General features: G+C 34.1%; 1 protein-coding gene and 1 pseudogene across 1 annotated transcript; one reads left to right on the forward strand and one right to left on the reverse strand.

Annotated features, from left to right (window-relative positions):
- Positions 1 to 13,944: 13,944 nt before the first annotated feature.
- On the reverse strand, positions 13,945 to 14,818 carry LOC147490718 (uncharacterized). Its single transcript, XM_086565502.1, has one exon. The coding sequence runs from the start codon at positions 14,785 to 14,787 to the stop codon at positions 13,945 to 13,947; it is 843 nt and encodes a 280-aa protein (XP_086421628.1). The 5' UTR covers positions 14,788 to 14,818.
- Positions 14,819 to 16,254: 1,436 nt separating this feature from the next.
- On the forward strand, positions 16,255 to 16,896 carry LOC147490719 (F-box protein At5g46170 pseudogene; annotated as a pseudogene).
- The last annotated feature ends 2,299 nt before the right edge of the window (positions 16,897 to 19,195 follow it).

Below are 19,195 nucleotides of genomic sequence, written 5' to 3' on the forward strand. Positions count from 1 at the left end.
TTTGTGTATGAAAGACAGAGAATAAAATAGAAAATAAAAGCATAACTGAAGAAAAAAAATCATTTATGAATCACCAAAAGTACTGGGTTAGAGATTTTATTTTTCTTCACTTTGATGGATACTCACTTGATTTTGTATTATTTCCATTGACAATAACACAATGAAGCAAAGGATAATAACCTTAAGTCTTCCTGATGCTCGTTGAATGAAAAATAAAAGCGAAAATTCAAACAGTAAGCAATGACCAACCTGTTATTGAATCCAGTGTGTTTCTCCCAATCCAAATAATCCACGTCCTTTCATTTCTAAGAGAAAAACCTATAATATAAAGCAATTTACTAAAACCGAATAGACTTGAAACCAGACAATTTATATAATAACAACTAAGCAAGGTCGAAAAATGAAGACGACGAAGAGCAGACAATTAACATACCCAATATTTTTCGTTTAGTAGCCAATCACCTCTCCGAAGCGTCATGAATTGGGAGAAAGGGATATTGAATAGACACTTGGAGAAGGTGGGAACCTTAAATTTTCGCCATGGAGACGACGAAGAGCAGACAATTAACATACCCATTATTTTTTATTTAATACCCAATATTATTGATGTAAATGTTGTAGATTAGTGAAGTTATCAACAATTTTGAAGTATTGTCTCAAAAAAAATTGTAAATTTAAACTTAAATCGAGATTTACCTGTCAGCATTGTACAATGAAAAGCTTTTGAGACCCGTAAAGCCTTTTTCACCTCTCTTGTTTGCGTGTGTCTTGCTCAAAGATTTAGGGCAACAAAATATAGCCTCTTTGAAGGCTTCAAATGAAGAGGCACCAATTTAGACGAACACTTACAATATTATTGTTGGGTAAAAGGGCGCCAGCGTGCAAAATCCCTAATTAAGAAAAAACAGTGGCTGTTAAGAAAAAATGAATATGAAAGCAATGATACCAACTCTAAAACGAAGAATATAAAGAACATGACTGTTGAAACACCCATTAGCATTACCAAATTAAGGTGGAATTGATGGCATAAAATTGAAAAAAAACGAAAAAGAATATAAAGAGACGATCTAAAGAAGAGTGAGCAGTCGATACCTTTGCATTTGGAATGGAAAATTGTGTAGTAGTAAATAACCCTTTAAAACAGTAAGAAAACAACAACATACCAAATTCACTGCGATTAAGAATTGTTAAATGCAAAAAAACAATGTTCGAAAAGTCTACCATTGCCGTTTGAAAATTGGAAACAATGGTTGCAAGTCTTCAATTCAATCAATAGAGCAAATGAATTTCCAGCAAGTTTCAGTTGTGAAAAAATAGAAAGTGAAAAACTGTTGACGGTCGAAAGTGAGCGCATTTCAATCTTGTGTTTGGAACTTTGGAAAGTGAGGAGAATGGAAGAGAAACGGAAGAATTACCTGTTATGTCAACAAAAAATGATATATAAAAGACTCATCGCCATTGTATCTCTGAAGTTGGGAATGGGATGTTAAAGACCGAACATGTGTTTTTCGATCCGAAATGGTGCGACTTAATTAGTTAGTTAGGTGATGACGGAAAGACGCGCTGTTTAGAATGAATTATATTGTAAATTTGTAATCACCAATTTGCCCTTTGATTTAATGCCTGCTGAGAATTTTGTGGGTGAAACTTTCGGGTACCCTTTTGGACTGAAAGATTGGGTTAAAACTGAAAATACGGGGACTAATAAACGGCGGCAAGTTTTCCCATTATATATAATATATATATATATACCAAACCAAAATAAATTCCAATGTAAAATTAAATTATACAAAAAATAACATTACAAAACATATAATACAAAATTTTGCATTCATTCTAATGCAAGCTCACATGTATATAAAAAAATAAAAAAATAACGGCAAACCAATAATGACAAATATTTTAAAATATATATAATACTACATGAAACTAAGCTCAAAGAACAATTAATGAGAAACCAAAAACTGGATGCAAATACATCGAACTAACCTCAAATAATATTTAACGGAAAATCAGAAATTGGATGCAAATGCAAACATTAAACTAATCTTAAAATGTAATTAATGGGAAATCGGACTATGGATACAACTGCATTAAACTAACCTCAAAGAATAATTAACAGAAAATCAAAACTTTGATGCAAATACATCGAATTAACATAAAAAAAATAATTGTCGGGAAATCAAAAACTGGTTGGAAATGCATTGAACTAACCCTCAATGATTAAATTAATGGGAAATCGAAAACTGGATGCAACTGTATTGAACTAACATCAAAGAAAAATTAACTATAAATTGGGAACAAGATGCAAATTCATAGAATTAATCTTAAATAATAATTAATGGGAAATCGGAAACCGGAAACCGGATGCAACTGTATTGAACTAATCTAAAAAAATAAACTGGATGCAAACGCATTGAACTAACATCAAGAAATAATTAATGGAAAATCGAAAACTGGATGCAAATTCATTGAACTAACCTCAAACAATAATTAACGGAAAATCGGAAACTAGATGCCAATGCAACCTTATCGAATACTAAACGAGAAATAAAAAACTGGATGTAAATGCATTAAAATAATCTCAAAGAATAATTAACGGGAAATCGGAAATTGGATGCAAATGCATTGAACTGACCTCGAAGAACAATTAATAGGAAATTGGAAATTTGATGTAAATGCATTGAACTAACCTCAAAAAATAAATAACGAGAAATCGGAAACTACATGCAACTGCATTGAACTAACATCAAAAAATAAATAATGGAATTGAAAATCAGAAACTGGATGCAACTAGATTGAACTAACCTCAAAACATAGTTGTGTTATATATTGTGGGAATGTCTCGATAAGTATAGTTTTTCATTTAAAATAGTGTTTATTTTATCTCTTTTCGTATGATTGAGAACGTCTTGCTATTCAAGTAGCTCTAATATGAACTTCGTCTTATTAGGTAATCTCACAAAACTTTAATCAAACTTCTATTATTAAACAACAAAATGAAGTTGAAGGGTTTTATCAAGGGTGAGTTCTTTTTTTTTAATGGATAATGGACTTTTCATGTTATAAGAAATTTGGACGAGTTATCAATATAATATTCACATATAATAGTTCTACATATATAGTTGCAAATATTTTTCAGAATAATTAATATAATATCACACGTTCGTAGATAATATTTAAAGATCCCACATAGTGAGTCATGTATAATTTAAAGAATAATTAATGGGAAATCGGGAACTAGATAATTTTTTATGATCCCATATAGTAAATGAAACATAATTTATTTTTATGTCCTGTTTGAAGTTGGTATTACACACAACATTGGATAATTAAAAGAAAAATAAAAACTAGATTCAAATACATTGAATTGAGTTTAAAGAGTAATTAACAGGAAATTGGAAACTTTATGCAAATACAATAAACCAGACTCAAAAAGTAATTAACTAAAAATCGGAAACTGGATGTAACTGCATTAAACTAACGTCAGAGAATAACTAACGAGAAATTAGAAATTGGATGCAAATCCTTGAAAAATATTTAACAGGAAATTGGAAATAATATGCAAATACATCAAACAAACTTCAAATAATAATTAACGGGAAATTTGAAACTGGATGCAAATGCATTGAACTAATCTCAAAAAATAATTAATAGAAAATTAAAAACCGAATGCAACTGCGTTGAACTAACCTCATAGAATAATTGGTGGGAAATCAGAAACTAAATGCAAATGCATTGAAATTAAATAACCTCACAGAATAGTTAACGAAAAATCAGAAACCAAATGTAATTGCATCGAACTAACCTCAAAGCATAAATAATAAAAAACTAGATGCAAATATATTGAACTAACCTCAAAGAGTTATTAACGGAAAGTCAGAAACTATATGCAAATACAATGAACTAATCTCAAAGACTAATTAACGAAACATTGAAAAATGGATACAACTGCTTTGAACTAATCTAAATGAATAATTAACGGGAAATCATAAATTTTGATACAACTACATTAAACTAACCTCAAAAAATGATTAATGAGAAATCGAAAACTTGATGCAAATGCATTGAATTAACCTCAAAGAGCAATTAACTAGAAATCGAAAATTGGATGCAACTACATTGAGCTAACCTCAAAGAATAATTAACAGAAAATCAGAAACTTGATGCAATTGCATTAAACTAAAATTAGAGATTAACTAATGGTAAATCAGAATTTGGATGTAATATCTTGAGAAATATTTAACGGAAAATCAGAAACTTGATACAAGTGCATTGAAATAACCTCAAAAGATAGTTAACAAGAAATAAGAAATCGGATGTAACTGGTCGAACTAACTTCAAAGTATAAATAACTAGAGATTTGAAACTAGATGCAAATGCATTGAACATCGAACTAACCTCTAAAAATCAGAAACTGGATGCAGATGTATTGAACTAATCTGAAATAGTAATTAATGAGAAATTAGAACCTGGATGGAAATGCAATGAACTAATCTCAAAAACTAATTAATGAAACATCGAAAACTAGATGCAACTGCACTAAATTAACTTTAATGAATAACTAACGAGAAATCATAAACCTGATACAACTGCACTGAATTAATCTCAAAAAATAATTAACGGGAAATCGGAAACTTGATGCAACTGCATTGAACTAACCTCAAAGAATAAGTAATGGGGAATCGGAAACTAGATGCAATAACTACATTGAACTAACCTCAATGAATAATTAACAGAAAATCAGAAACTTGATGCAAATGCATTGAACTAACCTCGAAACATAGTTGTATTATTTGTAAAGGGAATATAATGTCTCGACAAGTATAGTTTTGCATTTTAAATAATGTTTATCATAATTATTTTATTATGATTGAGAGTGTCTTGCTATTCAAGTAGTTTCAATATCATTTTTGCCACATTGAGCATTCTCATCAAACTTCAATTATTAAAAGAAGTCGATAGGTTTTATCAAGGTTTGGTGTTTTCTTTTTATTAAGAGTTGTGCAAGAAATTTAAATTAGTGATTAATATAATTTTCATATATATCTTATAGCTTTGTATAATTACTAATATTTTTTAGAATAATTTAATATAACGGCACCTGTTCGTAATACGGGTTTGAAAACTAGTTTATCCTTAGATGTATATTATACTCTTGGCTCTATTTTTTGAGCCTTCACATAGTCTTCAATATTTGTAAAACTCTTTGGCTAATTGTGAAAAAGTAGGAGACTAATATGGAAAAATCACACAGAGCACTCACAGAGACTCCAGTTTTTTCTAAACTGTATAGCTAATTACGGAAAAAAAAAATAGGAGACAGAAAATTAAATTGCTTGCTAAAAACAATAGTTTCCACCAAAACTGATTTTCCTACAACCCTTACGCCACAAAAAATAATTTCCACACTAATCTTAGGTGAAGTTTAACATAACAAAGTTTCTTTTTAGAAAAAGACAATGAAATAACGAAGTAAAAAATGAATTGAGTTGCTTAACCATTTACTTTCTACATTTGTTAACCACACATGTGATTGGGACAAAAAAGGAAAAATAAAAGTCAAACTAATCATAAAAATAAGTAACAGTGTACACCCAAAACTAAGCGGACAACAAATATAATTGTATTGTATGCACTATATGTCTATATGGGCCTAAACAAATAAAGTTGGATCGATTTGATGCGTTATCTACTTTGGAATTTAGACATTTAGTCATAGTTAAGGATTTCAAAAACCACAATAATTACGACATATTCCAATTAAATTTTTAAATTTATAATTTTTTTTCAACACTATAATGTAATATATATATACCAAACCAAAACAAATTACAGTGGAAAATTAAATTTCTGAATTTATAATTTTTTTTCAACACTATAATGTAATTTCTAATTTTATTATATATATACCAAACCAAAACAAATTACAGTGGAAAATTAAATTATACAAAAAATAACATCACAAGACATATAATTGAAAATTTTGCATTCATTCTAATACAAGTTCACATGTATAAAAAAAATAAAAAATAAAATAATGGCAAACTAATAATGACAAATATTTAAAAAAATATATATAATACTACATGAAACTAAGCTCAAAAAATAATTAACGGAAAATCGAAAACTGGATGGAAATGCATCGAACTAACCTCAAATAATATTTAACGAAAAATCGAAAACTTGATGCAAATGCAAACATTAAACTAATCTTAAAAAGTAATTAATGGAAAAATCTGACTATGGATACAAATGCATTAAACTAACCTCAAAGAATAATTAACGGGAAATCAAAATTTGGATGCAAATACATCGAATTAACATAAAAAATAATTGTCTGGAAATCGAAAATTGGTTGGAAATGCATTGAACTAACCCTTAATGATTAAATTAATGGAAAATCAGAAATTGGATGCAACTGCATTGAACTAACATCAAAGAAAAATTAACTATAAATTGGGAACAGGATGCAAATGCGTAGAACTAATCTTAAATAATAATTAATGGGAAATCAGAAATTAGAAACCGCCGGATGCAATTATATTGAACTAATCTCAAAAAATAAACTAGATGCAAATGCATTGAACTAGCCTCAAGAAATAATTAACGAAAAATCGAAAACTGGATGCAAATTAATTTCATTGAACTAACCTCAAACAATAATTAATGGGAAATCGGAAACTAAATGCAAATGCAACCTTATCGAATAATAAACGAGAAATAAAAAAATTGGATGCAAACACATTAAAATAGTCTCAAAGAATAATTAACGGAAAATCGGAAATTGGATGCAAATGCATTGAACTGACCTCGAAGAACAATTAATCGGAAATTGAAAATTGGATGCAAATGCATTAAATTAACCGCATTGAACTAACCTCAAAAAATAAATAACGGGAAATCGAAAACTAGATGCAACTATATTGAACTAACCTCAAAAATTAAATAACGAAATTGAAAATTAGAAATTGGCCGGATGCAAATGCATTGAACTAACCTCAAAACGTTAGTTGTGTTATATATTGTAGGAATGCCTCGATCGATAAGTATAGTTATGCATTTAAAATAGTGTTTATCTTATATATTTTCGTATGATTGGGAACGCCTTGCTATTTAACTAGCTTCAATATGAATTTTGCTTTATTAGGCAATCTCATAAAACTTCAATCAAACTTCTATTATTAAACAACAAAATGAAGTTGAATGGTTTTATTAAGGGTGAGTTTTTTTTTTAAATGGATAGTGGGGTTCTCACGTTTTAAGAAATTTGGATGAGTGATCAATATAATATTCATATATAATAGTTCTGCATATATAGTTGCAAATATTTTTCAGAATAATTAATATAACATCACCCGTTCGTAGATAATCTTTGAAGATCTCATATAGTGAGTCATGTATAATTTAAAGAATAATTAACGGAAAATCGAGAACTGGATAATTTTTTATGATCCTACATAGTAAATAAAACATAATTTATTTTAATGTCATGTTTGAAGTTGGTATTACACACCACATTGGATAATTAAAAGAAAATCGAAAACTGGATTCAAATACATTGAACTGAGCTCAAAGAGTAATTAACAGGAAATCGGAAACTTTTTATAAATACAATAAACCAGACTAAAAACGTAATTAACTAAAAATCGGAAACTGGATGCAACTGCATTAAACTAACGTCAGAGAATAACTAACGAGAAATTAGAAATTGGATGCAAATCTTTGAAAAATATTTTAACGGGAAATTCTAAACGGTATGCAAATACATCAAACAAACTTCAAATAATAATTAATGGGAAATCGAAAACTGGATGCAAATGCATTGAACTAATCTCAAAAAATAATTAACAGAAAATCAAAAACCGAATGCAACTGCGTTGAACTAACCTGATAGAAATGCATGTATATTGAACTAACCTCAAAGAGTTATTAACGATAAGTCAGAAACTGTATGCAAATGCAATAAACTAATCTCAAAGACTAATTAACGAAACATAAAAAGATGGATGCAACTGCACTAAATAACTAATCTCAATGAATAATTAAGGGGAAATCATAAATTTGATGCAACTGCATTAAACTAATCTCAAAAAATAATTAACGCGAAATCAGAAACTTGATGCAAATGCATTGAACTAACCTCAAAGAACAATTAACTAGAAATCAAAAATTGGATGCAACTGCATTGAGCTAACCTCAAAGAATAATTAATGGAAAATCGGAAATTAAATGCAACTGCATTAAACTAAAGTCAGAGATTAACTAATGGTAAAGCAGAAATTGGATGCAATATCTTTAAGAATATTTAACGGAAAATCGGAAATTTGATACAAATACATTGAAATAACCTCAAATAATAGTTAACTAGAAATCGGAAATCGGATATAACTGGTCGAACTAACTTCAAAGCATAAATAACCATAAATTTGAAACTAGATGCAAATGCATTGGACATCGAACTAACCTTTAAAAATAATTAACTAGAAATCAAAAACTGGATGCAGATATATTGAACTAATCTGAAAGAGTAATATAACGAGAAATTGGAACCTTGATGCAAATGCAATGAACTAATCTCAAAGACTAATTAAAGAAACATCGAAAACTGGATGCAACTGCACTAAATTAACCTTAATGAATAACTAACGGGAAATCATAAACTTGATGCAACTGCACTAAATTAACCTAAAAGAATAATTAACGGAAAATCAGAAACTTGATACAACTGCATTGAACTAACTCAAAGAATAATTAATGGAAAATCGGAAACTAGATGCAATAACTACATTGAACTATAACCTCAATGATTGGGTAACTCAATGAATAATTAACGGAAAATCGGAAACTTGATGCAAATACATTGAACTAACATCGAAACATAGTTGTATTGTATGTAAGGGGAGTATATATAATGTCTCGACAAGTATAGTTTTGCATTTTAAATAGTGTTAATCATAATTCTTTTATTATGATTGGGAATGTCTTGCTATTCATGTAGTTTCAATATCATCTTCGCCACATTGGGCATTCTCATAAAACTTTAATCAAACTTCAATTATTAAACCTAACAACTAAAAGAAGTCGATAGGTTTTATCAAGGTTTGGTGTTTTCTTTTTATTGAGAGTGGTGCGAGAAATTTGAATAAGTGATTAATATAATTTTCATATCTCAATAATTTAATATAACGGAACCCGTTCGTAGGACGGGTTCAAAAGCTAGTATATATATAATAGCAGTCTCTTTTTAAGCCCTCTAAACGTGTCCACATCGACAGGGGGATTACGAGAAATCGGGATGGATTAAGAAAAAAATGGAGAAAAAACTGGCGAACAACTTAAAAATTTTGCAAAACCCACTAAACCTTTGTTTCGTTTTAAAACACCGGAAAAATGAAATAAAAAGGACCGGACCGATCAAATAGATTGACCGTAATTCACATACCTTCTTTATCCCATATCTGCAAAGGCTTGCTCCTGAAACACCAAAACATCAAATCCCCAATAATCTCCGTTATTTTCTATTGAGTCCCCCACAAATAACTTTCTAAACCCCACGAGTCCCCCAAAACCTTCTTTCACCACCTCTAAATTCAGCAAACAAAACACTCTATTCATTGTTGATCACACTCTCACTCGCACTCTCTCTCTGTATCTCTGTATCTCTGATCGAGATGCTCGATGCTGCTGCTGCTATTGATCAAATTATGCATTCCTTAAATCAATTACACATTGTTTTTTGTTGCTGCATTGTATGCTATTGTTTCAATTTCTTTCTATTGACTGTTGTGGTTTGCTGACGACTGATTGATATTTTGCTGCTGATTTCTTTATTTTCTTTTAGTACTTGATTTTTGGTTATTTGTTGCCCAATCGGGTTGTCTCTTTATTTTTGGGTTGTTGCCGAATCGATTGATAAGAATGTGTTTAGTTTAGGATGAAAATATATAGATCATTAAACTGAATCGAGATTGTTGCTCCGTTGAAAAGTATTTTCATGGGATTCATGATGAACATCAAGACAATATATCTGCAGATTATATAGTCATCTATGCATTTACTTTTAATTTTTTGTGAGAGATGGGTGGGGTAGGTTAGGGAGTTTGTTTGTGTGTGTGTGGAGGGGACGTCAAACAACAGTAGAACATGATAGTCGAGGGAAGGTCAAGATTTTCCAGTGCACATAACTTTTATAATATAAATGAATTGTTGATCATAACCACCCCCGCATGGGGAATCGATGAAACTATCGAGTATATGTTCTTCGGCCGCTTTCGCTCTTGGTGTGAAAAGAAACAGTTTTACTTGCATCCTGTATGAATTGTATGATTCTTGAGTCCAACCTTTTTAGTTGAAACTTCTCAGCTTTTTAGTAAGGCGTTGAGCTCTTTAAGCTAAGGATACATAGAGTAAGGTAATATTTGAAATCTTCAGTCATTGGATTTTGTCTATAAAACATGACCAGAACTCCTTAAAAACAACTTGGAGTTGATGAAAATAGAATGAATTGATTGAATCAGGATCTGCTGCCTCCAATTGTTAGAATGCAAAGAACAAATCTGTAATAACTTGATTATTGAGTCTGAGAAGCAGATATAAATAGCCTTTACAGACTGACTAAAACAAACTACACTCACGTTCTTCCTAGAATCGTGGTAACAAACTTGACTAGATCAAATGACGCGGTCCTAAAGACTAGGACTTTATTAACAAACTAAATCTTATCATTTCCTCCCCTTAAACTAAACTGCCTAGAGCGGGCATCTAGTTTATCTTTGGCGATCACAAACTCCCGGTTTTCTCGAGCTCTGAAATGTCTCTAGCTTGAGTGGTTTGGTAAAATATGTCGCTATTTGTCTTGTGTACAACAATACTTGATCCGCACAACTCCTTCATTTACCAGATCACGTAAGAAATGGAAACGCACATCAATGTGCTTGCTCCTGCCGTGCATCACAGGATTCCTTGATAACTTTATTGTTGAGCTATTGTCACAAAAGATGACAGGACTCTCACTACCATTATAACCAATCTTCTTTAACACCCTTTTCATCCAAACCAACTGACAAGTGCATGCCGCAGCAAAGAACAAACTCGCTTCGTTGTACTTAGTGTAACTATCGGTTGCTTCGAGAAGACCACGCCACTGCTGCTCCACTTAAAATAAAAGCATACCCTGACGTGCTCTTTCTATCTTCCACACACCCCGCATAATCACTATCAGTGAAGCCAACCAATTCCTTATGTCCTCCTTTCTGATAAAGAATACCAAATCCAATGGTTCCTTGCAAGTACCCATGAGAACTCTCTTTGGTCTGCACGAAAGATGTAACTCAGTTGGCTTTGACATATACCTGCTAATTAGGCTAACTGCATATATTATATCCGCCTTGTGGCTGCTAAATACATCATGCTTCCAACCAGCTGCTTGTAGAATGAACCATTCACCTCTACACCATTTTCATCTTTAGAAATTTTGAACCCTGGAATGATTGGATTTTGAACAGAATTACTATCCTCCATTCCAAACTTCTTTAACATTTCCATCACATATTTCTTCTGATTAATAAATATCCCTCCAGCAAACTGCACTACTTCAATACCAAGAAAATACCTCATCTTGCCCAAATCCGACATATCAAATTCCTTCATCATGGAATCTTTAAACTCACACATCATAACCTCATCGTCTCCTGTATAAAGTAAATCATCAACATACAAACTAATGATCAAACGTTTACCTTGTTTGTTGATTTTAGTAAACAAAGTCTGTTCACTGTCATCCTTCTCAAAGCCTTCTTTCTTGAAGTATGACTCAATTCGGCTGAACCATGCTCTTGGTGCCTGCTTGAGTCCGTATAAAGCTTTGTTGAGTTTGTATACCTTTTCCAGTTCATTCTTCATCTCATAACCCCTCGGCTGCTCAACATAAACGTCTTCGATTAATTCACCATGAAGGAAAGCCGATTTCACATCGAGTTGGAATACATTCCAACCTTTCTGAGCTGCAAGAGCTAAGATCATTCGCACTGTGTCCATACGAGCTACAGGTGCATACACTTCTTAAGTAGTCAACTCCGTGTTCCTGGGCATAACCTTTTGCGACTAAGCGGGCCTTGTGCTTCTCCACTTCTCCAAGTTCATTCAATTTTGTTTTATAAACCCATTTGACTCCTATCCTTTTAGCTCCCTTTGGCAAGTCAATTAGAAACCACGTCCCATTCTTCTTAATTGAGCTCATTTCTGAATCCATAGCTTGCCTCCATTTTTCATCTTTTACTGCTTCATCAAAACTGGTCGGGTCAGAATTGGTCAGGTCTGAGCTAGCGACCAAAGCCAAATGAGCTTGCACATCTTCATTGTTCAGGTCATCACCACTAAAATAGTCAGCCATCCATACTGGTGCTCTTCTATTGCGAATTTCAGGAACATCAAGATTTCCCGAACTCGGCACAACAGGAACATCAAGATTTCCCGAGCTCGACATAGTTTCTTCGCTCCCTTCCGTATCTTCATTCTCTTCCTCTTCACTACTGTGTTCTTCATCTCTCCATTCTAAGTTGAGTTGAATCTGTTCTTCATAGCTTGCATCCCAATTCCATGTCTTGTCTTCCTCGAAAATGACGTCTCTGCTAATCACAATCTGTTTCGATACCGGATCATATAGTCTGTATCCCTTTGATTCCTTGCTCACCCCAAATAAAACACAGCTGCGACTTTTATCTTCAAGCTTTGTTCGTCGAGCATCAGGCACATGAGCATGTGCTATACAACCAAAAACTCTTAAGTGGCCAACAGAAGGCTTCACCCCGCTCCAACCTTCCTCTGGCGTCATGTCTTTTACTGAAGACGTTGGGCATCTATTAAGAACATAAAATGCCCAATTTACCGCTTCCGGCCAGAATATCTTTGGAACATTGTTCTCAATCAATAAACTCCTCACCATATTCATCACCGTCCTGTTCTTCCGTTCGGCGACACCATTTTGCTGCGGTGTATGGGCAGTGGTCAATTGTCGCTTGATTCCATTTTGTCTACAATAATCGTTGAACTCACTTGATGTGAATTCTCCTCCACGATCTGTTCTTAAACATTTAATTGACAAACCAGTTTCTTTTTCCACACAACTCTTAAATAACTTAAACGAAGCAAATGCATCTGCCTTATAAACAAGAAATTGTACCCAAGCCTTCCTACTAAAGTCATCGATAAAACAAATGAGGTACCGCTTGTGACTGCTAGAATTAGGAGATATTGGGCCGCAAATATCCGCATGAACTAGCTCCAACTTCTCTGATGCTCTCCATGTGCTTTTCTTCGGAATAACATCTCGGTGTTGTTTCCCCTTCAAGCAATCAGTGCAGACAAACTTAGATTCAGGGATACTTGGCAAACCCCTCACCATTCCTTTGCTTTGCAGAGTCTGAAGTCCTTTGTAGCTGAGGTGGCCATATCTACGGTGCCAAAGATGAGCTAGGTCATGAGTAGTTGCTTGAAGACATACCTCCTTTGGTTCCTTCTTGATTAGTTGCGAGTTTGATAGCAATACAAACATCCTGTTGGCTGTCATGTTGGTTTGAATGATTAAGCCCTTCGTGGGATGGTAGATTCGGCACTGATTGGACTGCATTAGAACGGCTAGGCCCTTTTCTTGCAATTGCCCAACACTGAGAAGGTGACTCTTCGATTCTGGTACATAAAATACATCTTTTACAAGATGACTGACACCATCCAAAAACAAGCGCACACTTCCTTTGCCAACAACGTTCAGCCTTGTATGATTGCCCAATCTGACCACCTTTTTGAACCCCTCCTTCAACTCACAGAAAAGAGATGAATCACCACACATATGGTTGCTGCAACCTGAATCAAGGAACCACACATCATCTCGGTTTACTCCATGTAATTCAACAAAGGCCATGAGTATCGTCTCCTCTGACTCATCTAGTTCTGCATAATTTGCTTCCTTGAACTTGGACACTTTCGTATTGGAAGTGTCCGAAGTTGATGACATCGGTAGCACTCAAGCGGTTGCCTTATTGAAGTTTTGGCGACCTCCTCGCCTCTACCTCTTCCTCCTCGGAAAGTAGCTCTCCCACGTCCTCGTCCACCATAACCTCCATAACCTTCAACATGTGACACCGTGAGTGCTTGTTCCTCTTCTCCACCTCTTTTGAACTTCTGCTCATGAACAAGCAGTGAACTCTGCAACGCATCGACGGAGAGTTGATCGATATCCTTTGCTTCTTCTATGGAACAAACAATGTAATTCCATTTCTCAGTGAGAGTTCTCATAATCTTCTCGACGATCTTGACATCAGTCATGTCTTCCCCACAATTCCTCATGTCGTTTGCAACCACCATCACTCGACCAAAGTAGTCAGTGATCGATTCACCTTGTTTCATTGTCAGAATCTCAAAATCTCTGCGAAGACGATTGAGTTGGGCCCTCTGTACGCGTGCATTGCCTTGACACTTCATCTTCATGGACTCCCAAAGTTGTTTAGACGTCTCCTTCTGTGTGATTGTCTTTAGAATTGACTTGTCAAGGGATTGAAACAAGTAATTCTTGGCCTTTAGATCTTTCAGCTTCATCTCCTCTAGAGTTTTTCTCTGTGCAGCGGTCAGCTCCTCTTCATCATCAGGTTGTGAATAACCCGATTCCACAACAGTCCAGTATTCCTTGGATCGGAGAAGATTCTCCATGATCATGCTCCAGTGATCATAGTCACCATCAAACTTCGGAATAGAAGGTTGAGCAAAGTTACTGTTTGTTTCTGACCCCATCTCGTGCACACTCCCTTGTTGTCTCTCTAACTCACTCTTTTAATCTCTCAAGTTATGCTCGATATGCATTGTTAGAATGCAAAGAACAAATCTGTAATAACTTGATTATTGAGTCTGAGAAGCAGATATAAATAGCCTTTACAGACTGACTAAAACAAACTACACTCACGTTCTTCCTAGAATCGTGGTAACAAACTTGACTAGATCAAATGACAGCAGTTCCTAAAGACTAGGACTTTATTAACAAACTAAATCTTATCACCAATATAGTAAATTGCTAACTATAAACAAAATACAGGTGATAGGAGCCAAAAAAGATAACAATGGCATGACATCTTCGAGCTCAATCGATAGCGTGCCATCTGACTCTGAGGGGATAAAAACATTTTTTACGACTGGTATAGGCCCTTGCACATCATAGATTCCTAGCTTATGGCTGAATATGGCAAGACCGAATAATGATCCTGGTGCCAGAGCTGTAATGTTTGAAGCACACCACACAAAAGGTTTATTGTTTGAACAATATAACAGATATAGGATAATCTAATATCATACAAAGGAAGCCATCAAGTACCTTCCAAAGCTGCTAACAAGGCACTTTTGGTGAGTTCCAAGAACTCTTCAGAAGTTGCAGAGAAATTAGATTAAAGTTAGACATTCCAAGTTTTCTTACCCACTGATGTGAGCAAAATATTAGTGGATAGGTATACTCATGTGAAAAGGACAAAATTCCTTGATCTTTTATTGGTCTAAGTGACAGTAACCATGTGTAAGGAAAGGGCTCACAACCATCACCCCAGACATCTATTTCCAAAAGATTTGAAGCATTTCCAGCGCAAATGCAATAAATGATATAAGGACTATTAACTCTCCATGTTTAAAAGCATTATATTTGAGAAGTGAGTCATATCATGCAGTAGGCTGCACCATTTGATTCAATCAAAAATTTTATCTGGGAGATGGAAGAAGGTAGAGCTGAGATAAATTCTTCATTCTAACGAAGAAACTAACAAAACAAAGAGAACTTAAAATACTAGCTAAAAGGTTTTGTCAGTATGCAAACCCTTAAAACCAAAAACAACAACGAAGTCATACCCAAAGCAGTGCATGTTATCAAGGGGTGGACCTACGTGAGGATATTATAGGTGTAATATGAAAGTAGTTTAGTGGCAAGCATGGACGTTGGCCTTTTGATTTTACCACTTTGAAGTTTGAAAGCCTTAAATTTGATTTTTTTCAAAAACTGTGCCAAGATTACACTACAAAAAAGTGGGTGGACATAAATCCTTCTACCGGATACAAATTTGTTCACATTTTGTTTTCAAAGCAAAAAAAAAAAATGGCGAGTGTGCCTTCACTTCACATTGGTTCACCTACAAAGCTCTAATAAGAATAAACCCAAACTTCTCTTCAACACCAAACCCAATACGCACAACTAGAATTCAAGCTAAAATTCGTGAAATATTCATGTCAGCATTAAGTTTAACAATAACTGAAAGAAAATTTGTGTCTTGGATTAAATCTGAAGGTGATAAGTTATTGAAAGGCGAAAGCGTAGTTGTTGTTGTTATAAATTCGACTACTGCTTCCACGTCGGATGATGAGATTGGATCATCATCAAGTGGTGTGATTCACCATTCACCCACACAAGTGTTGAAGAATTTTAACGAGATTCGTAGTCTTCGAATTGAGCTACCCAGTGAGGAATTGGAGATAGGGGATATTGTTTTATTGAAATGGCGAGCGGATTTTGGTTCATCGCTTGATAAATGTTTCATTTTAGGCGTGTCGTCAGTTATTCCTAAGGAGAATAATATTACTAGGGCTGTTGGTAATAGTTCAGATGATAATGGGAGTATTCTTGAATCGTTTTGTACAAATGGGGGTTTGAAATTGCGAGTGGTTTGGACTATTAGCTCTTTGATTGCTGCTTCGGCTAGGCATTATTTGCTACAGCCTATAATTGTTGAGCATCAGACGTTTAACAATTTGGTTTTAACTAATGCGGATGGGCAAGGGATGTTTTGTATGAATAAAGATCAGCTGGAGGAACTGAGGGTGAAGTCGTTATCGCCATCTACTGATATATATATATTTGGCTTGATATGAATGATTTGATCGTCACACAGAAACCTTGAACATAACACACACTCTTTCACTCAATGATTAGGCTGTATACACAATCTCCATTACTGAGCTCAGTGATTTAGACATTCTTCTAATCATTTATCGGTGAAATTTAGACATGTTTAAACAATGATGAAGTTTGTGTAGCATGTCACTGAGATACACCCTTGGCAGAGATGTTATTATTTGCAAGATAGGTGTATATATGTGCAAGCACCTCTGTCATTAAATTGCATCATAATCTTTTATCTAAATCTCCGTACATCACACATGCAAATAAGTATCAACACCCGAACAAGCCATAATGTAGAAATAACCTCTTGAATTTAGTCTACGATAAAGGTTTCTTCATTCACCATGAAACAGGTAGGAAGGATGGCAAGACAATTTGCTAAACCAAGGTCCAACCCATTTGAGGTCAGGAATGGGGAAAAACTTCCCAGCTATCAGGGGGACAATATCAATAGTGATGCCTTCAATGAGAAATCTAGAACACCTGATCCCTAAAGGCTGCTTCGAGCCTATGTGCAGTCTGCGTCTACTTTGAAGTTTGAACCTCCTCAAATCATTTGCCACTGGTGGATGTGCAGCTATGCAAAGAGTCACAAAGTGGAATCTTGATTTTGCTGAACACAGTGAGCAAGGGGACAGGTATGTGGACTTACAAACTTGCGTGCATTAATTGTTATATAGACCTGTTTAAATATTCTTTTGATTTTGAATGCTTCTTTCTTTTAAGGTCCATTCATAATACTTTACACTTTACAGGTCCCTTACTATGAAATCAAACACTCGAACTAGAACTAGGATAAGTGAGAGGACGATTATACTTTGTCTTCTAATTTTCAAGATCATCCGCAAGTCGCCCATGACAATTCTTAGTTTGTCATTTCAGGGAATATTGTTGAATGGTGGCCATGTATTAGATGCTCTACTATTGCATTTGATAAAATTGGGACATTGAATACTAGGGAGCTTATGTGCAAAGCAATTGAGCGAATTCATGGACAAATAGGCTTTGATAACACAAAAGTAGTTTCCTGTTGTATTCCCAGTTGTGAAAAGGAAGCTCTTGCCATGGAAAAAGAGGCTACGCACCCAATTAGAAGGTAATAGATAAATAGTATACATGCATTCCCTATCTTCCTATTGCTTCTTGAAGTGAATTAAATATTTAAGTGACTATTGCCTCTGTTTCCATCTTTTTTTTTTGTTAGTATTTTCCATCATTTTACTGTAAAACATTTGGCATTAGCAAAGATATGTATCAGTTTTGACAATGTCCTATATATCGTGACGATATGTATATATTTTGCATAAACCATAAGCGTAGTCTACTGTATCAGTTTTGAATAGAATGACCATAAAGAACAAATCAAAAAAAGTAGGTGAATTAACTTATTTTTGTTATATTTCTAATTCTTATCGTCATTCCGTACATCTGAAGTGGCAGTCCTTATCCTAGGTGGCGCTCTCCCAAGAGAGAGTGAAGCCATGAAGACGAGGGCCTAGAAAAAGCAAGCCTTTGGTTTCAGCAAGTTCGAGTGATAAGTAGGCCTTCTTCCCAGTTTTTTAAATTGCAATTCAAAAAAAAAAAAAAAGGGGTGTACATTACTTAAGGAAGTGTACTTAATGAGGGGTTGTTGAGTAAGGGAGTGGTCGGTATACTAATAATGTACAGGTCTTTGTCTCTACCCTAGCTAGAAGAAAGAAAGGGTATGCCTGCGCGTAGAAGACCTAAACAGCCTAAGCCTAATTTGGGAAAAGTAGTTCCCGGTGGAAAGCAAGAGATCTGCTGATGGACACGATAGTAAGATCTGGTGTTGCTGGACACGCGGTTTTACGGTCATGGGTTCAGATGATTATATTGGTCTAGGCGTCTAGCATCAAGGTATTCAATTTTTTCCCTTTAATTCATTAGAATTTATTTGCCAATTTTTCTCACTACATAACTATCTTCTCGATATATAAAATTTTCAAAATTGTATTTGATTGTTTGGCAGAATTCGCTTCTTTATTTGAGTTTTTAACTGTTTATTATTTGATAGGATTTCGCTTTCAAGCTTTGTACTTGCATACTGCCATGATGAATTGTTACTTCCATCATATGAATTTGTGGATGTGTTCATGCATGATTATTAAGGCAAGCTAATCTATTTTGCTGAACCAACTTTTTTTCTTACTTGACAAATTTTGGAATCATTGCGTCTGGGTTTTGGTGTCCTGAAAAGTAATAAGAAGTTCAAATATTATATTACAGGGTATGGTTTTATCTGCGTGC

This window comes from Coptis chinensis, chromosome 6 (genome assembly GCF_015680905.1).
Source record: "Coptis chinensis isolate HL-2020 chromosome 6, ASM1568090v1, whole genome shotgun sequence".
In the NCBI taxonomy this organism is placed as follows: domain Eukaryota; kingdom Viridiplantae; phylum Streptophyta; class Magnoliopsida; order Ranunculales; family Ranunculaceae; genus Coptis; species Coptis chinensis.

What these genes read in the sequence shown, in the direction of transcription:
- LOC147490718 (XM_086565502.1), bottom strand. Translation starts at nt 14,787, where the DNA reads ATGGGGTCAGAAACAAACAGTAACTTTGCTCAACCTTCTATTCCGAAG.